This window comes from Ostrinia nubilalis, chromosome 11 (assembly GCF_963855985.1).
Source record: "Ostrinia nubilalis chromosome 11, ilOstNubi1.1, whole genome shotgun sequence".
Classification (NCBI taxonomy): Eukaryota; Metazoa; Arthropoda; class Insecta; order Lepidoptera; family Crambidae; genus Ostrinia; species Ostrinia nubilalis.
In genome coordinates, this window is record NC_087098.1 from 7,747,784 (window position 1) to 7,773,990 (window position 26,207).

Sequence of the window (26,207 nt, forward strand, 5' to 3'; positions counted from 1 at the left end):
TTAAAAATAATATTTAACATCTAGACCAAACCTAGATTGTTAACAGAAAACTAATTAAATTGGTTTACACTTTCATTACCTAGCTCCCCTTCTAATTAACGCAAGGTAAAGGTCACCTTTGTTTTGCAACAACAGAAACTTATTCAGCTTATTAGTTCACTATATTTATGTATAATTATGTTAAGAATTTTTATAAAACTAGTTCAAATAAATATTTCCGGATCGTAAACTGTATTTTTTATCAAATCACTATTTTCTTTATAATACTAATGGAAAAGGTTAGAAAATGCTACTTGATATGGAGTTGGTAGATAGGCTATTTTGTAACGGAACTTCCACCGTCAATGTCAAAGTAAGGTGAGCTCATGTAATATCGCGGTAAAATTTTTCATGTTACCTGCTATTGTATACCTACCTACTCTTCCTCTTCCCCCTTACAGTCAATAAACTTTGGAAAATAAATAATTTCAGACTGTGTACTGTGTAACTTGGTACACATCCAAGTGTTGTTGTGTCAAGTGCCAAGCGGTCATCGTTTCAGGTTACCTAACGAATGCCTTCTGACGTTCGATTTAGTTTGATATGGGACCACCAGTACCGTATACAACTCGCTCCTTGTCGGCTGATAAAAGTGAATTAATTTATTGTCTAGAAATATTCCTAACGGATAACGATAATAACTGTTAACTTTATTCTAGTTGGTGTCATTATTCCCCCGTGTCTATTTAGATAAAGATTATATTATTATTGTGGTTCTTACAAGATAAGGGTTTTATTGTGTCGGTTTATAGAAAAGACGTCGCAGAAAGCTATTGACTCATTTCCTCGCTGACTCTGTACTAGTGTTTTTGAAGTGTCTCGGCAGCGTAACAGGAAAAGATGGTCAAGGATTTAGTGCACAGCAAGGTAAAAAATGAAAGTAACGCAAAACATATCATACGCAGTCTCACAAGCATTGCACATCATCATTAATCATAACACATGGAACATTTTGTATGTGTCAAACATCAATTGAAACAAGAGTTATGTAACGGATTTCAACGACAATAAATTGAAAGAGATACTGCATTTCTTTAAATTATTGCTTTCACATAATAAACACACACAAAAAGCATTTGTGATTCATCGTCATAAGTATTTACTTCAGCAAACCTCTATTACATATTAAGTTAGTTTTTCCTCACTGAATGTCCGAGGAAATTACCAAGTTTGTCCTGTCATTCATGATGACGTTACCTTATTCATCACACAATCTTCAACTACTTGTAGAGCTCCATTTTAATTAAAATGAATAATACAAAATTCTATGGCCAAGTCGCCACATAGATTTAAAAAAATATTGATTGTGTTTTGTTTAACTGTCTGTTTATAATGGGTACTTTCTGTAAATACCTAAAGAATTAAATAAAATTTTCAATGATAGAAGCAGCATTACATTTTAATACCTAGTATCCTATGTCGTTTTTATCCTAGAACTAAGCTAGGGTATTCTAAAATATGCGCGTGCGACGCGTCTCACGTAAAACCTTTTAAGTACTTACCTATAATAATTAAAGTGGATTTTGATAAGATTATACCGGTAATCTTCAGGGAAATCACATTTTTGTGATGAATAAATAGACTTGGTATTCATATATGTATATGTAACTCTCATCAAACATCATTGTTTGTTGAAATTTGGTAGTCGGTACTGGCAGTAGAGCCAGGAGGAAGCCAACTACGAAGAATTGACACCACCATTTGAAATTACTTTTATGAGTTGTCAAAACGCGATAAACAAATGCGACGTTAGGCATTATAGCCTCCGATTGAGAATAGCCTATGACGCCACTCATGAGGGCGCATGGTTTTAAAGCAGGTGAAAATCTAATTTTACAGTTAATTTAAATATAATAGAGTTTTCATGGTTAAAATTAAGCATTCTTTTAGTTATGCCTTGTTGTTGGTCAATAGTGTCAACTATCCAATTTGACGTCAATGTTAGATATTGTTCAGCCTTATTTTTCTGCAAGGTTGCTACAATTTATGGCGCAGCCTATATCTTTCAGTGAGGTACATTTACGTTGTTGTTTTATAAAGTCAAGATAACAGCAATAATAAGACAGTTGACTGTAATCTACGGTGATATCATATTTTTATTGCTTGAAAGATTGCAATTAAATTCTAGGTTACATTACCTACCCGGTAAATCCCTGGCAAAGTGATTGTTGTGACTTTGGCGGAAAAATAATAAACATGTCAAATGGTAGATCATTATCTAGCATTAAATTAAAGTTTATAACTATTGTTTAAAGGCGTATCTTTAAGATGAAATTGAGACTGAGTATAACTGTAACCGTGGCATCTAAAAAACATTTTCATGCTTACCTACCTAAATCATAAATATGAATGTTCATATTTAACAAGCAAGCTTAGAACAGATGTTTCATTGATTTCATTGATGTGATTCGAAAAGGTCCATAAATCAAGTTACATCGAATGATATAAGTAAGGAAAATTAAACAATAAAAAATATTCTGCATCCCAGACTAAATGCAACTAAGAACGAAGTAAGTTCTTGGATTCGCTTCATACATTTGTCTGTATTATAAAGCTTGCTAGTTAAACCCTGTCCTGTTGACTAATCCGTCTCTATCGCTCGAAAAATCCAACCTGCATTACCATAAGCTTAGCTATCTATCTAGGTATCTAAAGGACTTCCCCTAGTCCAACTAAGTCAATGATAAATCGCCAACGATAAATGAAATTGTCGCATTGAATCATTTTTACATGACGTTTACAACAATATTCATCACCTAAATTGTAAATCAGCTAAAAGAATTCAACAAATAGAATGTAGGTACCTAATCCAACTCATCCCAAAAAAAAATAGCACACCGTCTTGCAACTGGAGTAATCCAATAGCACATTTTGCAAGACATAACAAAAGATCATATTAAAAAAATGTATTTACATTTAGCTTTCCATTCTTTTTGTACAAAGTCTTCTTATTGATTACCTTTTTGCAAAGGATTTCCAGTAATAGTGACGGTGCGCACACGCAGCCGGAGGCACGTCTGCCTGACACACCCGCGCGCGCCACAACACAATTAGAAACAGAAGGTTGACAGTCTGTCTTTAGAATATTGTGAAGGCCAGGTGGCGTTGTGGCTGGAAAGTCAGTGCAAGCTCTATGCCAGCTCTAGATAAACAGGTTCAACGATTTTTCTAGTATATTCTGCGTTCCAGTTGATATCAGCTATTATTTTGCTACATCCCCTCCCTCCCTAGTCACGATGCGTGATTTAAGCTTCTGAGCTCTCGATTTCTAAGTTACTATAGTTCCAAAATACTGGACTGTCCTATCGATGACATTGACAGTGGGGCGCCACCGTCAATACCGGATCGCTGGTTCCGATTTTTGCCATGTTGGAAACCATATAGTTGAACGATGGTAGCGCCCCCCTGTCATTGAGTTTGGTGGGACAGTTCAGCGTGGGTCATCTATATAAAGTATTTTTTCGTAATTTTCTGGTGTCATTTTTTATGCAATAACGATTCCTTATTTGGACAGTAAACTTGCAATTTTTTCAATCGTTTGGTGGTTTTTGGTGGGCGCTTCTTTAAATAGACGTAAATACAAGTGGGTATACTGCACCCTAGCGCGGTTATGGTAGGTGCGCCAGCGCATGTCCCGCAAAACGACGAGCTACGTGCCCGACCGGCCGTCGCTCTCGCTAAACTCGTTTCGCAATACCATTGCCATATTTTCAGTCCTAGAATTCTCCTTATAGTCACAATAGCTACCTCCTTACATAACATAAGGCACAATAAGTTATATTACTTTTAGAGTAGTTAACGATTATGAGGACACAAAACAAACATGTTATAAATCGAGAGTTATTTGTAAAAAGTTGCAATGTTTTACAGTCATTTTTTTCTTTCGATTTTCATCATATTGAAACATGGAGTGCATAAGCCAAGTTCCAAGTTTTTTTTCTAGTTTTTTTTGTTGTTTGCGGTTACTTTTCTTTATTTTCAACCGACTTCAAAAAAAAGGAGGAGCTTCTCAATTCGACCCGTATGTTTTTTTTTTTTTTTTTTTCTATGTTTGTTACGCGATAACTCCGCCAATTATGAACCGATTTGAACAAATCTTTTTTCGGCGTATAGGTAATACCTCAAGGGTGGTCCCATTTAAATTTAATAATAGAAAAAACAACCCCCAAGGGTGGAAAATTGGGGATGAACTTTTTTATACGCAATATCTCCGCCGATTATAAATCAATTTGAACGATTATTTTTTTGTTGAATAGGTATTATCAAAAGGGTGGTTTCATGCGAATTTGAAGAAAATATTTCACCCCCAAGGGTGGAAAATTGGGGATGAACTTTTTTATACGCAATTTTTTTTTTGTGTTCACGCATTTGAAGTCGGTTTTATTTTTTTAAAAAGTTATAAAGTTTGATACTCTGAAACGATGGTTCTGAATGATTAGGAATAATTACTTTAAACAGAAACTTATTGATACTTGGGACTTTAAGAGTACCATGCAGATAATAGAAAATCTATTGTTACATGTAGCGAACCTTTCATAAGTGTTCTTTTTTTTAATCACTAAAGATAATAATTACTTAGTAAATAAATGCCTTTCATGTAATAAATTAATTACAAAACAATGCAAAACACCCTCATAAATATTAAAATGTCAGTCAGGACTCAAGCAAGAGTGTTAATTGATTAGGTATCTGCTTAACTGATAACGATTTGATCCTATTGTTTCAGAATTTCCTTGTAAATAATAAATGGAAATTCTGTTACTTGCATTAGGTTTTGTATTGAGTCAAGCAAATAAGCATGGTAACGCCTAGCAGGACAAATAGACGTACAGAAAAAATCTTTGAGGTCTCCTTAAACGCAAGGTTTGACAGCTATTTCGTCAGTTACGTTAGTATAGTTTGCGTGAACGTGAAGGGCATCACGTGAGCGGTAGGTAGATGGCGCCGAGGGGCCCGCGCGCGTGACGTCACGGAGGCGCGCGGGGCGAGGCCGAGGGTGTGGTGCACATGCGCCGGCCGCCGCGTCTCAAGGTGACCTCGCGCGACTCGACTAGCAAGTGTTCCGAGTTCTGCCGGTCAGAGTACTCCGCTCCTTTCACTTCAGCACGACTACGCGGTCACTGATACCGGTATTCGCCTTAACGCGGATATCATTGCAATTTTGCGCCCGGTGGAATTTATGACATCACCCTGTGGACCCCAACGTTACTCGTTCATCACCTTTTATCTCAGTCGTCGCGACTGACAAGACGAATCGATATGCGTCAAGCGCGAGACATCGTGAGTATTATCAAATATTTGCATGAATTCAAAAATTTCCTCACAGTAATTAAGTGATGCTACATTTTAATGTATTCAATTTGAGCCAGCGGTAAAATTTAAATTCTAAGATGCTGCTCCTGTACTGCACTTTATGCATTATGAATGAATGGTACCATTTAAGGTTATGTTAAATGGTATGGTATGTATGTGTTATGTAGAAAATCATACGTTTTTTACTTGTTTTACTCATAGGTATTTATTTTTCATATTCCACTGAGAACAATGGTTAATTTAACGAAAATGTTAAGTCCTACTGCAAAATGTGCTTTCAATCGGCTACTTATTAATAAGTCAGTGTCTATTCACTGTACCGGTTTAAATATCAATAAAAGGCAACGTACTTATGACAAGTCTGAAAGGCTAAAATATCCTTCAGGCAGAGCAGCACCAAACTATTTTTACATCGATTCAGATATTAAAATATTTTAGGTCGTAAATGTAGCTCGTAATATATTTCAATCCGGCTAATAAATGTTGTTTCATTCGGTAGATATTAATCCTATAATAGGCAGCCGGTCGGCGCTCAAGGTCGTGGCTCAAGGTCATGCTCCAGCGACACGTGCAAAGGTCAAAATTTCGGTGTCCTCCCATCGTAAGAGTTGCTGTATATTACCATCTCATTATGCAGTCCCAAGGACTGTTCGGATTATTCATCCTTCTGCAACCAAAGTCAATAAATCTAATAAATCTGTCAACTTAGAATCGAACTGAGGGTTCCGTACCTGCTTTACCTTTCTTTTCATACTTTTATTTCCTCTTTTGAAAAAATACGAAAACAAGCTAATAGTTATGTAAGTAGGAGTAGGTATTTTAATTGGTTTTTTAAAGAAAGAAGAAAGAAAGTATTTATTTGATGCAAGTATTAAAAGCGTTACAAATAAATAACAACTTAAACACTAAAAAACAGAGTACACGCACCAAATGGTTTGGTATAGAAGCTGGGTAAAAGACCTTAATCATCAGACCTAGAGACCTATTTGATAGAGATTATGCAATTTCAATTTCTACCTCAACACGTCCCAGTAAAAAGTACACACAGTAGTGAACTAATGATCCTACAAGAGTTCCCTTTTTTTCTTATCAAGGTCAGCAACCCTAAAAATAAAGAAATTATCGCCTAAAATTAACACTTTATGTAGGAAAGTTCTATATTAAAGATACCATAAACGACATAATAGTCAGTCGCTATCGTCGTTTTCAAATCTATTTACATACATTCGCAAATTGGCATTTAGCGACTTAATTAGCATATCGAATTAGAGGATTTTATGTTAAGATATAACCAGTTTCTACCAGAAGTATGTGCCTTCACAGTTTATATGCAAATGTGAGTGATACACTTTAATATTACATACACGCTTGGATGAATTATTATTCATTTGTTCTCCATTTATACACTTTGTAGTCCATTTAAAAATAACCAACAGATCCACTGAACTTGGCTCACTTTTACTTTTATCTATAGTGAAATCGTCAGTGATCAGAGATACCCAATTGATTTTATATTGCGTAGACTAACTAGCTAAATAAGATTAGTTCATTGGCATTCAGGTGTCATCATCTCCAATTAAAACAATGTTTGTATTTTATTACACCTCACGAAAGGTTAAAAACATCTTAGTTCAAAGTTCAAACAAGATAAGATTTAAAGAAGAGTGTTATTAAAATAACAAAATTAATTAACTTTGATATTAATTTAAGAAGTTTAATTATGCATGCGCAAAAGAGCATCACACTCGTTGCAAAAGCCATGTGACACACTTGCACACTGCACGAGGGTTTTCACAACAGACAGATTATGATATTGCTCGATATCAGTGTGTAGGTATAATGAATCTTTATAAACTTTATCTGGAACCGATACGGTGCTTTATCGAGCCACTCTAAGCTGAGGTGCCATGACTGTGCTGTCTGGCTCGATTGTGCGTCAGACACTGATATCGTCCAACTTTTTTACATTGTACTAATGTAGCCGTACTTTTACTAACAACTATTTGGAGCTCACATGAGACAACTACCAAAATAATGTCATTAACCTTTTTTTTTCATCAAAAACTTATAATAAACTCATACCTCGTCACGTACAACACTTCTGGAATAACATTTACAACCGCGACATTTACAATACATGCGAAAGTTCCAATAAACAAACTTGATGCAAATTGCTATATGATTCAACATATAAAAAAAGCGTCGTCACGAGACACCGGTCTTAAAAATAAACAACATTCTATGCCAAGAACTTGCCTCGACGTGCGTTCGTCCTGACGTGCGGCAAACAATGTTCTAAAAAAAGCTGCACTGCTTTTTTCAATAATTTTATAGAGAACTGAAAATAACGAATGACTAAAATGCGGCTTAGGTACAGAAAGATTGCAAGATATTATAAAATTTATCAAGGCCGGCCGAAAATGTCGCTCATTATCATAAAAAGTATAACTATTTTCACAGAGATTTAGACTGATAAAAGGCAGCACGTTGCATGTAACCGTGACGAAAATCCGAATATACATAAGAAAATTGAAAGTTTACATCACATGATGACCTGTGTAATGACAGGTTAGTATAATGAAAATCTTGAAGACGGTCAAAAAAGACGAAAAGCCACACAAAAGAGAAGACGGGACTTAACAACAAAATAATACAAAGATAACATTATAAATAGAGATCAATACGTAGGTCGTAGACATAGATCGTAGTCGTAGTCGAAGGTCGTAGTAACGTAGTCGTAGAACGTAGTCCTTGGTAGCATTTACGTAGCAGGGAGCAAGGACTTTCGTAGTGACGTCGTAATTTTACGTAGCACTCTTTATTTGACTTTTATTATGCTTCAGAGTACAGACCGTCAATTATATTTTCAGTCAGTATTTTTTTTAACAAAAGGCACGGATTACTGAAACTTAAATAGTATAAAATTACTGTTAATGTAGTTTTATAATTGTAGTAAAAATAACTAGATTTTTTCATAATATAAATTATAGCATAGCGAACTATGTATCTTCAACGCCATGTCGTTTGTTATTTAAATTAAAGGAAAATGCCACGGCCACTCAAAACGAGATTCATCCAGTTTTTTTTTTCTTATTTTGAGATAAGATTTTGCAGAAGAACGATTTTACGCCGACTGCCAGTGACATTCAGTTGATAAAGTAGTTGATAGAATCAGAAGATGATTTGTGGACCTCGTCATCCTTCAGGGGATTGTCTTATGCCCTAGAATTACTATAATTTTGCATACGAGAAAAATCGAGTGCTTTAAAAATAATAAAATCTTATTCATTATCAAATACCTATGAGTTTATAACTAAGTATTTTCTTTCTGTCTGCTATAGATTAGATTGCAATCAAAAAGAATGTTGGATAAGATCCTTAAGACAGATTGTTTAATCTGTCTTTACATTAATAATCTGGGGGCACGGCAGTGCCCCCACCAAGTCGAGCAAAAAAGCGGCACGGCCGTACCATCCTTTTCTCGAAGCAATTCAGGCCATTTTCGACCGCCTGTAACTTCGTTGTGGATAAAACTAGAAGGCTGAATTTTCATTAGCTATGCAGGCATTGTAAAGACACGGTATATTTAAAATTTCATTCAATTTGAACCAGTAGTTTAAGAATTATAACGGGTCAAAGTTACTTAATTTTGTCACTCACTGACTGACTCACTGACTCACCGATCATCAAAACTCTAAGGCACTTCTAGCAGACCTAGAAGCTTCAAATTTGGAATATAAGTAGTGTTTGGTGTATGAATCAAGGAAAAACTTAAATATTTGGGGGCACGGTAGTGCAACCGCCAAGTCGAGTAAAATTTTTCAATTTCGGTCCAGTTTTCTAGATACATAACTGCTGTCTACAAAATACAAAAAGAAATGAGATCCCATCAAAAACAATACTTGTCAAAAAAACCAAGTCTCGCAACTCAGTTGTTCTACGGTAAAAAGTTGTGAGATCCATGTAATACCAAGTCCAGGCCAGGAAATCTTTAACGTTTTACATAAATATATTGACTTGGCCATCGCATGAAAACACGTGTAAATTAAATTATTTAGTGCGATGGCCAAGTCAATAATTTATGTAAAACGTTAAAGATTTCCTGGCCTGGACTTGGTATTACATGGATCTCACAACTTTTTACCGTAGAACAACTGAGTTGCGAGACTTGGTTTTTTTGACAAGTATTGTTTTTGATGGGATCTGTCTTTACATTAATCAAATAAAAAGACCAATGGCCGAATTAAAATTCAAACTCGAAGTTAAACAAACGATTTATCAGTTCATTTATTATTTTGAGGAAAATTTCCATGTCCAGCCGCTTGGAGCTGGTTTATTCCAGTTAAAATTTCGGTGTATTGATATGATATTATTGGATGGATTTGGAGTAGACAAGATAAGACACTTGAAAGAAAAATAATCGTCCTGAATTTCAAAGGAAATCCCCTAGTATTGTTACCAGTTTTACCAACTAAGCTGAAAACTTTAGCTGTTTTTATCTATTAAATAATAATTAAGTACCTACCTATATCTTAACTAATTACACACTCAAATGAACTATCACCGGATTTAAAGCTAAACCAGCTAAACCTAAACTAAATCACTTTTAGTTTTAACCAGTAATTCGGGGCAAATGTTATAAAAGTACAAGTTGGCGGCAATTGATAAAATAATTCTGTTCTGTCTATAGTCGTCGCTTGCATACACGAGGCACACGGCACACACCCACTCAACTCACATCTATAAACTCACCACTACCAATGCACTTGTAAATATAGGAATCGAGGAATGTGCGCCGCATGACGTCACGAACGAGCCCACGTGTCAGCCAATCAGAAACCAACACCAGAGGCGAGCACCACACGGTGCATTCATTAGCATAACGATAAACCCTGCCAGGACCACCACAGGGCAAATTCATGTATGAATAATTCAAGTACTGGAAATAAGAAAATTATTCCTACTTTCAGCTTTTTCCTAGGCACTCTACTAGGTTACTGGGGCCTTGTTTTTTTCTATCCGTATAGCTGTGCTCTTCTAATACATACGTTTCCAACTCACACGAGTGAGATAACAACAGCATGGTATCAATTCATGAATGAAAAAGAGCGGGTTCGTATAGAGCGCGTCCGACGATTGTGGCCGTATTCCTCATTTACTTGCGAGTTTGGCAAGACGTGTCGTAAGTTTCAACCGCGCGTTGTGAGGTGTACGGTTTAGTTAATTTAATTGAAGATTTGTGTTGAATAAAAAACGTCAAAATGGGCATGGCCATCAATAATTTACCAGTGGTGAGTTCTAGTATTAATACAGTCGGATTAGAACGTTTTTAATATTTTTAAAGCCGGCTTCAATATTAAATTGGAAAGCAACGGTAGTGTTGTAATGACCGCTTTGACCTTGTGAAACTCGTTCGCGATAATGAACGGCTTGCTTACAATCGCTCGTTCAGTTTATGAACTGCAGGAAAATTGCATTTGTTCCTTATGGATCAAAGGACTTTTCCAAATTATCCCCAAATAAATATGTATTGCAAATTATTCGGTACGCACCTCTGATAATCAGATAATGCACAAAAAAAATTGCAGTCACGTAACAGATATCAACATGGACTGGTGCAACAATGAAATTAATTTCGTGATTGTTCACATTACGATATTTGCCATTGAACTGCTAATTTTTTTTTATTAAACGTACTTCGCGGATAGTTAATGATTGATCTCCCTAAACAAACGGCCACTTGACATTTTCTAAAATTAACTCTCTTGCCTTTATACTCCCGACATCCGTACTATTAGTGCGTCTTACGCACGTAAATTCATATGTAATAATTTAAGCAATAAATATATTTTTCAGATTCGCGAAGAATGCGAGATTCTCCACCTAACAGACAAACAGATCCGGGAGATCATGAGCCGGCTCCATAACGATCTCATAAAGGGGCTCGGCAAAGACTCGCACGCCACATCCATCGTCAAATGTTGGCTCACATACATTCAGGATTTACCCAACGGGAAAGGTAAATATTTATATTTTATCACCACAATTATTTATGATATCCCTCGGCTGCTATAACGAAGACTTGTCTTTTCAGAACGTGGTAAATTTTTGGCTCTGGATTTAGGAGGAACTAATTTCCGAGTTTTAATTATAAATCTTGGGGAAAATCACTTCGATATGCAATCAAAAATTTATGCTATACCTAGTCACATCATGACCGGTACCGGAGTCGCATTGTTTGACCATATAGCAGAGTGTCTAGCCAACTTTATGAAGGTAAAATTACTATAGCCTAAGGATAGAAACATTCACTTTTAAGTTAGAAACATTGTTTCATTATTTATTATTTTCTGCCTCTTTAGGAACATAACGTGTATGAAGAACGCCTAGCCCTTGGCTTTACGTTTAGTTTCCCTCTAAAACAACTGGGGCTCACGAAAGGAATCCTTCAGCGCTGGACCAAAGGGTTCTCCTGTAGCGGGGTGGTGGGCGAGGATGTCGTCCAGGGCCTGAAGGATGCGATCGCTAGACGAGGGGTAAGCTAAATCACTATCATCCTATGTAGTATAATTTCCTATGATTTATTTGAGAATTGAAACACACCTCTATTCTTATAGATTTTAAAGTTTCAGTCACTTGGTTTCCAAATTTAATGACTACCAGTAAATCTTGTCACTCCCACATTGGCTCTACCTTTATAAAGTAGTAGACATTTTCCAGGACCTCTCATTGTCTGTGATGGGTATCTTAAATGATGCCACTGGCACTCTAATGTCCTGTGCACATAAGGAACCTAGTTGCCGAATAGGGATTATTATTGGTGAGTTGACGATGATAAACAGCTCTCTTCTAAATTTAGTATTGTAAGGCATGACTTTTGGAACAAAACGAGAGCCATGGAGGCGGTCAGGTCGACTCAGTTATAACAACTCAGTGTGTGTGTTCAGTGGTAGATTGTATAGAGTTGAGACCATTTCAAAATTTTCCTTTAGTTCACTCGCAATAATATTTCGCTTTATTTTATTACCGCATTCCTACCTTTACAATTTTTTTTATCACAGCAAAACAAGTAGCACCCACATTTTAATGTCATTATTTTATTTTATTCCGGTATCCAATATACTGGTTTTCATTGGTCGGAGTTTATTTCAAACAAAACACATTTAATTTTATTTTGCCTTGAAAACAAAGGTGATCGATTGGCACATAACGCTATTAAAAATTAATGTAGAGTTTATAAAATGACACGCGCCTATGAGAGTTGGTGGCATTAATTAAACAAATGTGATGCTGTATAATTAGTTAATAGATATGAAGGTACAGCTGTATACAATTGTCAACTGAGTTGCTATAAATGTACCTGAAGGCCTCTGGAATCATCATCAACATTTTCAGGTCTTCACATTATGGTCTCATAAAATCAATCTGGAATGGAACTATCTCTTAATACGCATGTTTCTCACTCTTGTAGGACGTACAGATTGACATATGTGCCATACTGAATGACACCACCGGCACATTGATGTCTTGCGCGTGGAAAAACCACAACTGCAAAATAGGACTCATTGTTGGTAGGTTTACATTATATTTGTGAGTGTGGTGGGTTTTTAGCTTTGTCAGTGGTGTTTTGTTTTCGTCGTTTTATATTAACACGAAATAAAAAAAAACCTTGTATTTTGACTGTAGCAATTATTTCGCTCTAGCTAACATACATCACCGACCACCGCAAAGCGGCGCGTGCGCACAAAATAACTAACAATCAGTCATGTGTTGATTCAAGCTATCTTTTCCAAGTAAATCCCCGGCTTTGTTTTTCAAAACTATCATTACGATGCATGATTCATATTGTCATTCTTTCATAATCGCAAATCGCAATGGGTGTTCAACATTCTTTATTTTTAATCCTTTTTTGCGTGGGTCTGCCTTAATGCTGCGCAGAGTAAACTTAAGTAACTAATCACAATGTCGCTTTTTGCTTGATGCTGCAAGTTTTGGCGTTCAATTATAACAACATTCTACTTGTTTTCCTTGTCTTTTTGGTTTTTATTTACACATAACTTGTTTACTCAGTATTTTTCGTAGTTAGTGATTTATTTTTTACTTGATATCAGGATTTAATGGGACAGATTACAGTTTTGTTTGTAAAAATATTTTTTTAACACAGAACTATCAAACTAGTGCAATAATACAATACAGTAAGCATTATATTTTAAAGGGATAATAAATGTTTTTACCAATCCTAATTTTGTTGGTGTAAATGTACTAACAAAATGTAATGCTTTACCTTGTCTTTCCTCTGACGCTGCGCAGTCGACACATGCGTGTGCGTCAGTGTTATTTCCCAACTTTATCCTGTTAAATGCTAAAGTGGTACTTACGAATGCAGGCACTGGGAGTAACGCTTGCTACGTAGAAAAAACTGAGAACTGCGAGTTGTTCGACGGCGAGCCTGGCAAGCCCGACCTGCTCATCAACACCGAGTGGGGAGCCTTCGGCGACGATGGGACCCTGGACTTCGTTCGCACAGAGTTCGACCGCGAGGTGGACTCCAATTCCATCAACCCTGGCAAACAGATGTAAGCATTTAGTTACTAACTTGTCTTTTATGCATCATTTACTAGAGCATTGCTCTATTACCCGTTAAGTTACAAAATTCTTCATAAACGTTAGGTAATACATATAATTTGCAATATTTAAGATTTATTGCGTTTAATTATTTCAATATTAATTAATTATATACCTACTTAAATACAGTCATTATCCTCAGTATAAGCAAAACGTATCTTTAGGTCATCATTTTATCGACTCTTGGACTTCAACTATGTTTACAAATAAATCGATAAGTTTGTATTTTCCAAGTATCTTATTGATAACAGGATAATATTTATTTAATTTAGTGCCACTGAAAAGTACAGCAATGCTGTTTTAAGTTCATAAAACAAGGGTTCAAGTTACATGAGTGATCGAGTATGCTAGTGTTCCAACAACAATAGGTTCTCGATACTTTGCACATGTAAATTAAGCCGACGACAGCTCTAGTTTGCATACCTAATGAAGTAGTCTAACGTGATAATAAACTAGCTTGGGATATTAAATTACCTAGATGTTTATAAAGTAAGATGTAAAGAACACACAAGGCATTGTTCCCCTCTTAATATTAAATGAAGTCACGAAGCAGAGTTTAAGTTCGTCATACAATGCGTAACATTGAGGATAAAGTCCAAGTTCAAGGTACAGCATGTGTAAATATAAATAACATTTGTATAAAAGATTCCTTGTTGCAGTTTTTTTACGTAGGTAAACAGGTTCCAAACCAATCTGAACCAGTAATTTGATAATTAGGTGTTAATCAAATTAAAGACGAATGATATTTAAGTTACATGTTATTACCATCAACAAAAAGAGTACCTACTTAGGTACATGATCATAATACAACTAGTTTTTTTTTAAATAAAAATATTAATTAACATTGCATTACACATTAGCCTTGTGGTTATGGAAGAATAGAATAGAATACTCATGTTGTAAGAGGTCGTAAGAGGCGACTAAAGGAGAAATATGCGAATGTCACGCTTCCCAACCCGACTTGGCCTGCGTGGGTGGGGGGTGTTGGCCAAACCCTCCATTTGCCTTTAGTAAATTAGATAGGATCGTTTTCCTGTAGTGGAGACTAATGCCCGTTTTCACCATCAATCCCCTATGTAAACAAAATTCCTATTATGTGTTACCATAGGGGCCACTTAAAATTGGGGATTGATGGTGAAAACGGGCATAAATTACCTGATTAAGACGTCTAGTAAATTATAGAGTGGTCCTCCTGCCGTGGAGATAAAATGACCTTATGATGATGATGACTTATAATTTCAGCCAAGAGAAGATGATATCGGGCATGTACATGGGCGAGCTGGTCCGCCTGGCGCTGGTGAAGTTCACCAAGATGGGGCTGCTGTTCGGCGGCCGCGGCTCCGACCTGCTGTTCCAGCGAGGCAGCTTCTACACCAAGTACGTGTCGGAGATCGAGTCCGACAAGCCTGGCGACTTCTCCAGCTGCATGGATGTGCTTGAGGAACTTGGTGAGTTGACTATTCATTTATTTTAACATTATAATTCAAGCTGAAGTCCGCGCCAGTTACAAGTGTCAATTTTTTTTAACAAATATAGCCAAACTAGCTTTTTCCCGCGGTTTCACCCGCGTGAAAAGTTTGTCACAGATCGTCATAAATTATAAATAATATGTTATTCTGGGTTATAGACAATAATACTGTAGTCTCATTATAATCCGTTCAGTAGTTTTTGCGTGAAAGAGTAACAAACATGTTAATATCCAGACATCCATACAAACTTTCGCATTTATAATATTAATAAGATAAAATTGACACCGAGTCGTTATAACGTGAACTTCAACTCAAAGTTGAAAACCTATGATAAGAATAATGAGCCACCGTAATCTCTGATTGAGTCGATTTTTATTATGCTTCACAAATTTTCAGTTTCTATTGGGGCGGACTAAAAACTGTTCTTTACCTTTGATTTGAAAAAAGAAACGAATAAGCTAATATTATGTTTAGGTACCTAAATAAATAAAACACATCCGTCCTTCAAACAAAATGCGAGGGGCCCGTGCTTTCAACAAAAGTCCTCAAGTGGGTTCTTCGCACTCACACTTTTTTGAGCTTTTAGACTTTAGGCAGGCAATTAGATACCAATTTTTTATTCTTCCATCTTTGATTACTTACGTTTGAAGTAGATAAGTGCTTGATAATAATAAAAATCAACAATAATTGTCTTGTAGTGATGAAACTGCGAAACTCAAATCCGCCAATAACACAACTTCACGGATGCGCCATCATGACACCAGTGTTGGCACTAATCAATTAATTTTTTAATCAATTAATTAATTTGATTAATTTTAATCATGATTAAATTAATCCTGATTAAAATAATCATGATTAAAAAAGTAATCATAATCATGATTAATTTGTTAATCATTAATCAATAATCATTAATTTGATTAACTTGATTAACTTCTTAAATGTTCTATCGAAAACAATGTTAAAACATTGAATTCTAATATTAGATGTTTGGTTTTAGGCTACAATTCTATGACAGGTCATACCTAGATAAATATAAGGTAACCTAGACTGCCCCCCGCCCCCTTCCCTCGCTGAAACTTGCGGTGCAGTCTTCCGACCTCCCGTAGGAGGATATCAGTCCACTTCCCCTACCGTTCTCCAGCACTTACTTGCAACCCCACACTCCCACCACCTGCCCCCCACCCCTAGCCTCCCCTGAAACTTCTGGTACGAAGTCTCCTGCACTTCCCCAACACGCAAAACTTCCTAGCTTAGCAACCCCACCCTTCATTGAATTGCCCACGCGTGGGCCTCCCCCCGAAACTTCTTTTACGAACTCTCCTGCACCTCCCCAACACACAAAACGTCCTAGTTTAGCAACTCCACCTTTCCGTTGAATTGCCCACGCGTGGGCCTCCCCCCGAAACTTCTGTTACGAACTCTCCTGCACCTCCCCAACACGCAAAACCTCCTAGTTTAGCAACTCCACCTTTCCGTTGAATTGCCCACGCGTGGGCCTCCCCCCGAAACTTCTGTTACGAACTCTCCTGCACCTCCCCAACACACAAAACGTCCTAGTTTAACAACTCCACCTTTCCGTTGAATTGCCCACGCGTGGGCCTCCCCCCGAAACTTCTGGTACGAACTCTCCTACACCTCCCCAACACACAAAACGTCCTAGTTTAGGACTTCTCCCCTATCGTCAGCCAGCCCGCTTAACTTCTTTCCTGACCCAATTTTGCTGGAGGATACCGGAAGAATAGAAGGAATTGTGAGAAACAAAACTAGTGCGATAAGTGTTTTGAGTAGTGAACAGTGACGCAGTTTTTTGGGAAAACGACAGTATAACTCCAGATCCCCCCTTTGCTAGATATTTTATAAGTCGCGGGTACCTTTTCATACACTCCCAACCCTTTTCTTATGAAAATAGTAGATAGTTAATCAAATAATCAAATTAACGATTAATGATTATGATTAATTAATCTTAATCAAAATTTTTGAGTAATGATTAACTAATCATAATCAAAAAAATTTGATTATGATTTTAATCATTAATTTTTAATCATTAATCAGATTAACTTTTTGCCAACACTGCATGACACCTTGCTACTTGCGTCATATGAACATGACAAACAAATTCAGACGTACTACAGCTTGACAAGAAAAATGATTTTTGCACGCGATTTTTATCACTATGAAAAAGACATCAACGAGTGCTATTCGAGAATGAATTTAAAGGCGATACGCATACGGTCTCAAAAAATGATGGCATATCGATCGAATTGAAGTAAGCGACAAGCGTGGCTTATTAATCGATTTGAATTAGAGTGATATCACTGTCTCAACTATCTTACCCTTTGATGTATCGGAGCCAAGCCCATGCGATTAGATACCCAGAACAACAAAAGTCGAGATAAGTGTCATTGACGTATAGCGGTACGACTGATTAGAACATCATGCGTCATCTAGCGTGGACGCACTAATTTGAAACAAGTACACACACATTATGGCCACTACAATTTACAACTTATTAAAAGAGGCAACACATTTCAACCAGATGATTAAGCATGATTAACTAGCTTCCATAATAACATGTATTACATAAAGATAGATTAATAAATTAGCTTACATAACTAGGCGACCTGTCTAAAGCATTCATCGCTCACTGTTATTATAATAAAACTGCAAACATTATTGTAGACATAAGATAGGAGGAAAACCGCGTCACTTCTGTATTATTATATTGTTAGCTGTTTAGATAAATGTACTACGTCTTTACCGCAGTCTTGCACAGATTTTGCAAAAATATTGATGCAGAAATAGTTATCCCAAAATATTCGGAAAAAGTGACGCTGTCGATCGATAAATACAGTCGAAAATCGGAGCAGTATGGCCAGAGATTACTCTTGACTAACATACAAAATATACACATACATATTTAGGTTTTTATTGCCATGGACCCAATAGCGTTCGACGCAGAATTGCCTTGAGTAGGTGCCGGGATCGATTGGCTAATTAAGAAATCAATTGATTTGACCGGAAACTTTTCCTAAATTGGCCGAATGACGTAACATTGTATGTAACTGTGAGACTCCAGTAACCGTTCAGTGTTTCTAGTACTTGTATCGTTACATATAAATGGTATTCCTTTTAAGTTGAAATACTGAGTAAGACTGCCAACTAAAATCCTGAGCATTACAGCCACGTTATAATGGACAGACGATCTGACTAGGTAGGTATTAAATATATTTGTTACAAAACTATTCAACTACTAAAACTACGTAAGTTGCAATAATATTTACCTTAAATCATGTAGTGCGTACCTAGTAACTAGGTATACACATATAATGTTTATAAATATTATAAACTTTGATCCTATTTACTGATTTAATCAATTGACGATTGGTCGCAAACAGGTCTTCTTTGTATGATACAACAAGTGAGTTATTGATGAATTATTCTGTATGGTCTGTTCTGTAACGATTATTATAATGCATAATGAAGGCAATGCAATGAAATCATTGTCCATAAAGCTGAAAATCGCATCTCATTTATTTTTCTACTAATTATAAAACTTTTCAGTTAACGTATATGCTGGCATGTATTTATTATAAGGCTAGCATATAATGCATATTACCTATATCTAAAGAAGAATGGAGCGAGACTTACAAAAAAGTAACAACTGTCGATGTGAATCACTGTTTACAGATGCAAACGATTCTAAACGAAGAACGTTAAGTAATACTGGGCGGGTATGTTTTGAGCTTTGCCCCTCTGTAAAAAACCGGATTCTTTTATCAACCGGATTCACGCGTGATCGGTACTCCTAGTACGCTGGAGTAGCAAATTGTTTATATTTAGATATCGATTCAATAGTCGTTTGATAATGATATCTAATAACAATCAAATACTACTAATAAACTATTAATGTACAGTCAGCGTAAAATTAATTCGCGATACCCAAATAGCTTACATAGCGCAACACGTCTTTGTTCAATTTGGAATAAGGATAAGTTGTCAACTTTTTGGCCACTTTGGGTGTCACGAATTATTTGACACCGACTGTACATAGATAGATGCTATTCGCCAACTTAATAGTATGCAAGACAACTTTACAAAGACCTAAGCAACTATACAATAAATGCCAAGGTTTGCATTAAAATATATTGATAGGAAATGAATTTGTGTTAAAAAATAAATCGTATTTTCCTGCTTATCTCAAAACTGTTGATAGCCATGCCAAAATTCTAAATAGTGCTGAATATTCAGAGGCAATTATTGAAATATTTCTTTTGAAGACAAAAACTTTCAGAGTCAAGCTGTTATTGAAATATTTTTTTGGTTTTAACGCCGCTCAGATTCGCAATGCAATAGTGACGAGACAAATCGCTTGTAGGTATTTGTCACGCTAAGTTTTTGTAATGAATTTTAATTTACACTGAACTTGTATTGCCTGTCCTTGTAAAAACACAAATTAGCTTGTTAAATATAGACTCAACTAAGTATTAGCGCCGATATTGTGGCTAAACCGCAAAGTAATTGCTCATTACCTAGCGCTATTAGGTAAGTTTTTGACGAATCAATTATTTCTTTAAGTCGATTTTATCTTTACTAGTGCGATAAGCATCTACCTTGTTATACTCGTACGTAAGAAAAATTGGAGAAAGTGTAGTACTGTAATTACTTATGAAAAGAAAGAAGTCAGGTCTCAATTGGACCAGTTGGGTCTCCAATAGATAGTGGGGCTAGTTTTTAGAATAATTTTCGTAGAATAATTTTTATAGTTTAGTTTAAAATTTTCTTTATATTACACCGGCATCGCGGTATTAGCAAAGCTTGCAATGTTGTAATATTTTAGGTAAATTATGGGAAAAAATTTACGATATCATCTCGGTAATTCGTTGTGCCGTCGTTTGTACATGAGAACATTGTCTTTACAGCACTTACCAAGTTTTCATCACTGGGCTGGGCGAAAATTCTTCGAAGTAATTTCAGAGTTGGTTTTGAAAATAAAACTGTTTTCTTTTTACAGGCCTGGCCCACGCCACGGAAGCCGATATGGCAGCAGTGCGGCACGTGTGCGAGTGCATATCGCGGCGCGCGGCGCACCTGGTGTCCGCCGGCATCGCCACGCTGCTCAACAAGATGAACGAGCCGCGCGTCACCGTCGGCATCGACGGCTCCGTCTACCGGTTCCACCCGCACTTCCACGCGCTCATGTGCGAGAAGATCGCGCAGCTCGTCCGGCCGGGCATACAGGTTAGCTTCGAAGATACCTTCTAGAATACTGCTGATGCCGATGAAAGATGTCCAAAACCTTTTAAATACCTACCTTAAAATCTAATAACTTAGCCTAGGCGCAGTTAGTTGGCCGATAGTTGGGCCCGATTTAATTTGTTTGAAGAATCGGCCGATATCAAATCGGTGTAATGTGCGCACTTTCATACATGTCCATACTGATTGACAGCCCGACTAAACTATCGGCCAACTAAAAGTCGGCGGTCTGCGCCTGGGCAGTGTGACAAAGTGCCTCACTCGAAGCACAAAATAGGACTCGAAGTCTGAGGTGGCAGTGCTGAAATAAGATCTGAAAATCTTCATTTTCACAACTGAACCGACATTAGGTATTTTTAAATCTGTATTTCCAATTCATTTATATCAATGTATGCCTACTCGTACCACCCCCACAATCCACTTTCACGTGATAGTTGTTTGGCGTGGGTGGAACGCGCATCATTGAAAAATAATGATGATAGGAATAGCCGCATTCAAATTGACGTAACACATGCCGCACAATGGGTGGCTGAACCCAACAACGAATGGACACAATATTTTGGACTTTTAAACGGGGATATTGTAGAATAACATGAAAACAGCGTGTCCGTTGTCACGACTGTTGTCACGTAAACTGGCTACTTGTTAAAAATAACAAATTATGCAGATTAAACAATGACGTCAACCGGCTGACGCACTCTGTACGCAAATTTCATGAAATTTAGCTACGAAAGCTTTAGAGAGCTATCATTGTTTCGAGAAGAATAATTAAATCTCACAGTGTAGTCGGAAAAAGGTTGTTGTACTGTTTACTTTTAAGTCAATGCTAAGGTCACTAGTTAACATATCATCAGTAATTTTAAATTAAAATGCCTACCTACCCTGGGTCTGCGGGTGTCTATGGGCGACGGTAATCACTTACCATCAGGTGATCCGTCTGCTCGTTTGCCTCCAGTCACATAAAAAAAAACCTATATCATAATGCTTGCTTCCTACATCTAATGCTTATGATTAGATAAAAAATATACTTTTAACGACTGACGCAATTTACCAAGGAAGTTAATAAATCTATTAATTGGCAATCGCACAAATTAAAAGATTCCATTGTTATCATAATAATATAGTAAGAAAATAAGCGGTTTATGACTGTTAATGAGGCATTTATTAAACTCCAAAGATAAACGTTACTGAAAGTTATCAGAGTTCAAAGTTTTTTGGCCGCCACCCATTTGAATGGCCAACGAGAACGCGCCGCTCGGTTGTTTTGTTTGCGCAGGCGGATGCCCTGAATCGATTGATAATAACTATTATTTACATTAACAAGACGAGCCCCTGGTATTTAAAAGTCACGCCCAGATAAACTTGTTTGTCTTAATGAATGAAGGACAGCAGTTGAACTTTAATCATAAGCACCGTCTTCGCCGTCGAGAATCGTTTTTAATGTGAATAATATTATTCATAAATTAATCATTCTACTAAAAAATACTATTTTATGTCCCAAGATAAATAATACTAACATTAAGGCCTCGCAGGAATTTAATCAAACCTGTAATCGTTCACTGACCATCCTCGATCGATATGTTACGGTTAATGTGATAAATTGAAAATTATTAATAATAACCGGTTATTATTAATAATTCCCGACAGTCGCGGTGAAAGTGATAAATTAATCACATTTAACAGTGATTATTTAATAATTCAACCTTAGTACTAACAAATTTCATAAAAGAGAACAACATCTTGTGTACGTGTTCGTGTACAGCCAAACTTTTGAACGTTTTGATATCATATATTAATATAATTTGGCAAAATGAGTTTGGAATGTTTCTTGCATAATATTACTTTTCCATGATGCCTATAACATAATGTTTTGATTTAAAGTGAAAAATAGGTTAAGGTGCGGCGGGGGTGGCCCTTGGGCCACCCCTAAGCCGCCTATTTAGTTTTATACACACATATATGACCTCATATTAATCACATTTACCAAATCATGTGGTAATTATTCATAATAACCGGCGATTATTCATAATTTTCACATTTATCACTTTGACCGTAACAGATATACTAATGTACGACAGTAGTACAACAATATAAAGGAGTATTGATAGAGCTATAAATGATATAATCCTGGTGATATCGATGTAAGGACACCTGCCGATAGCCAGCTCATCAAATTTGACTATTTACAAGGACAGCTCGATATCTGACTATCGATATTGGGCAGCGTATTGAACGCTTGAATGATGTTATGTTATTGTTTGTTTTAGTTCGACCTGATGCTTTCCGAGGACGGCAGCGGGCGCGGCGCGGCGCTGGTGGCGGCGGTGGCCTGCCGCCAGAGGCTACAGTTCGCGTAGGCCTCAGGCCGGCGCCCCCGCTCGCTCGACGCTATCGCACACCGACAAATAACCACTAAAGCGGCGCAGGTAGCTGTTATTCTATTTTGAGAGGAATCTCCGCCCGATGCGTTGGCTCGGCCGCAGCTGACGCGACTCCGAAGTTCACTATGCAAGAAATCTATTTTAATATTTTTGGTAAACATCGAAATCATATCATGACGGAGATGACGTACTTCGGCGAATTCGTCCGACGTCATATTTTCAGTAACCGATTTATTTTTCAACTGAACGGTTGCATAAGTATCATTACGAACCCTCACGAGGATTCGCGTGGTCTGTTCCAATAAGCGGGCAAGGTTGCGTAAGTTAAGCGAGCGAGTTAGTACTTCGGTTAGTTGCTTTAATAGTCTGCTTTTTAGGTTGAAAAATAAAATTATTAGAGGGTTCAACCTCTCAAGCGAGCGCTGAGAGGTGATAGCGAGTGTGATTAAGAGTAAAATGTTTTAATCTTTAGATCCTCAATCCTTAAATCAGCTGCTATCGTATGCTCGCTCTCTGGTAAAATTAAATTATTTATGTATATTATTTTTCCGAAATAATTTAAAGATTTTTGTCACGATAGGCACAGTATAACGTGTTACAAAACTGACTCTATTCATACCTTATATTACTAAAAATTTTATAAGCATGTACTTATTCAATTTTGTAATCGGTCTAGTCACGATTCAATTATTTTTATTAAAAAAAACTGGCTATCTACTTAAAATTAAAAGGCAATTATATTTTATTACCACTTACATACTTAACTTTACAACTTGGATAGAAAGAAAGTGATTTGGAATTTGAAAATAATAAATCGTGTCAGTAGAAATTAAGTACTTACGCGTTGCATTTTGGTTTCGAGTGTCTATCTTAGCCAGCAGACAATTTTATTGGCCCCACATTATTATTTTCAGTGACATTGTACTATTAATTTAGCAATAAGTAGTTTTTAAAATAATTTAACGGGGAGAAACTCGTGTTACAATAAGTGATTATAAAACAGTTAAAAATTGTTTAATAAGTGTAAGAATGGATTTACGTTATGTCTTCTGTTGATATCTGTGGGTGGAATAATTCTAATTAACAAACAATTGCATACTCTACCAGTATGAAAACTAATTAAGATAGGTCCAAAACAGAATTTAAAAAGTTCAAACACCTACCTATATGTAATGTTACATATTTAAAATAAGCAGTTTGTACAACTAGATTTTGACCTACAATTGATTGCGTTGAAAGTGTATCCACATGTGTGCATAATTTACGTGTAGAGTGACCTTTTTTGATCATTCCATATTAATCAGATCACCAATGCACTTCAAGCCGCTATTATAAGTTACTAAAGTCCGTTGACTTGACATCGAGTAAATTACAATCATGATTTTTGTATTGATTTTGAAAATGTATTCGTCAACAATGTTCAAATAGTTTTTGGTTTCATGGTAAACATAATACAAAAAATAACGATCGATCTTTTGGAGACATTTAAAATTATTTTAAAGTCTTAGATACTTATGTTGTACTTATAAGTGTTTGATATTTTACTGTGATAGAACTAGGGCTATTTTTTTAAAGAATTGTTTTCGTTGCCATTCTAGTTTTCTTTGGATAATGTGTGTATTGCAAATTTAAGAATAGCACGAAATCATTCAGCGATGCAATTAGATGTGGCATAAAATGCTTTATCGTGCTACACCATGGTGATGCTACAATCATGCACAAGATATTGGCCACTTCATGAATCATGGTATTAAATACACACATCACACCTTAAAATAGTTCCTAGATTATATTAAAATAGGTGCATTTTACTTTAATAAGAGTGTCTTGTTGCACTTTTTGTTGCATGCTCTTTTTGGGTTACGTGTACCTAATTATTAAGCATTAAGTGTAGAGTTAGTTAATTATGTTTAGGTACATACTTTTTATTTATATTACCAGTTTCGTTAATTATTTCTTATGATATGAATCTGATACTATTATTTAATCCCAAGTAGGTAACTTAATTGATAAAGTACAAAGATATCTTCTTTTTGAGATCTTTAAGTACCTACCTATAAAATTTACAATGAATGGCATTATATTGTACCCTCAAATGCAAATCAATGATAATGTATATTACAATTTTTGATGAATATTTCTTACAGATAAATTAATTACAGATAGTCGGGTTTCAAGATTGCTCAAGTAAAATTGTATTTCACAAAGCCACACAGTAACAAAATAACTGCTGCATCTATCATACTAAAAGTATGTCCCTCCTAGAATACAAGTTGAAATATCTGTTTCACGGTTTCTGTATGACACATTTGTCAGGAACAATGTTTATTTAAGTTTTATTTTACTAATTTTTACACCCAAACAAGTCGGGAAACATTTGAATAACTGAACTCTCTAGTGGGGACGAGTATTTACATTTAGTGTAATTTAAAAAACTTCTAGTTACTTATTTGTAAAATAAGAATAATTACATGATCTTCAATTGTTATTGTAAAATAAACTTATTAGACTTTATTATTGTAATATCTAACATACACTACAGTTTTAAGAGACATTAATTGAATTGTTAACTCGAAAGGAGTACCTACTATCTATTAACCAGCAAATATCAACATTCCATGGGTCTCTTTCACCTACCACTACTAATTCAATGTTGTTTTTATCTTATCATTATTTGTAATAAAGTAAAGGTTTATTAAACAAATCATGATATTGAGGGAAAGCTGTGAAAATGGAGGAAGCAGCAGAATTCTGGTACATATCCTGCCCGACACTTGGGGTTATGAAAGTTGTCCACTGTGTAAATACTTGTCAAGGCCTGGGAGCTTTGTTTGATATTTGTTTATGTACATAACGGCATTAAAATAGTGTTTATAAAAATTGTGGTTATTTTAAAAAGCTAACTACCAATAATTTTTGTAGATAGTTATTTTAAGAAAATTTATGTTGAGACATTTTAGAAAAATGAAAGAATTGTTTGTATATATGTATAGCTAGCTCCGTCTGTGTATGAGCTATTAGCAATGTTACTTATCCAAAAATTAAAATTTATATAAAAACATTTTCTGTTTTCTTTTTTACCTTTTTTAGTGTCTGACAATAAAATATAGTGGTTCACGAATATACA

The 26,207-nt window shown here is 36.0% G+C and overlaps 1 protein-coding gene across 4 annotated transcripts; it reads left to right on the plus strand.

The window, feature by feature from the left end:
* Window positions 1-608: 608 nt before the first annotated feature.
* On the plus strand, window positions 609-26,141 carry LOC135076178 (hexokinase type 2). Of its 4 annotated transcripts, none has more exons than XM_063970648.1 (9): window positions 609-906; window positions 11,209-11,371; window positions 11,447-11,628; window positions 11,715-11,888; window positions 12,824-12,923; window positions 13,739-13,928; window positions 15,220-15,425; window positions 20,458-20,684; window positions 22,967-26,141. In XM_063970648.1, exons 1-9 carry the CDS (start codon window positions 880-882, stop codon window positions 23,054-23,056), a joined length of 1,359 nt encoding a protein of 452 aa, XP_063826718.1. In that variant the 5' UTR covers window positions 609-879; the 3' UTR covers window positions 23,057-26,141. The 4 variants fall into 4 exon arrangements, with proteins under 4 accessions (XP_063826718.1, XP_063826719.1, XP_063826717.1 ...); XM_063970649.1 differs by lacking the exon at window positions 609-906 and adding an exon at window positions 5,083-5,319; XM_063970647.1 differs by lacking the exons at window positions 609-906; window positions 12,824-12,923 and adding exons at window positions 10,271-10,643; window positions 12,073-12,172.
* Window positions 26,142-26,207: the final 66 nt, after the last annotated feature.

Coding starts and splice junctions, on each gene's coding strand:
- LOC135076178 (XM_063970647.1), top strand. CDS start 10,614: ATGGGCATGGCCATCAATAATTTACCAGTG. Junction 11,372..11,446: donor GGATTTACCCAACGGGAAAG/GTAAATATTTAT, acceptor TTGTCTTTTCAG/AACGTGGTAAATTTTTGGCT. Junction 15,426..20,457: donor GGATGTGCTTGAGGAACTTG/GTGAGTTGACTA, acceptor TTCTTTTTACAG/GCCTGGCCCACGCCACGGAA.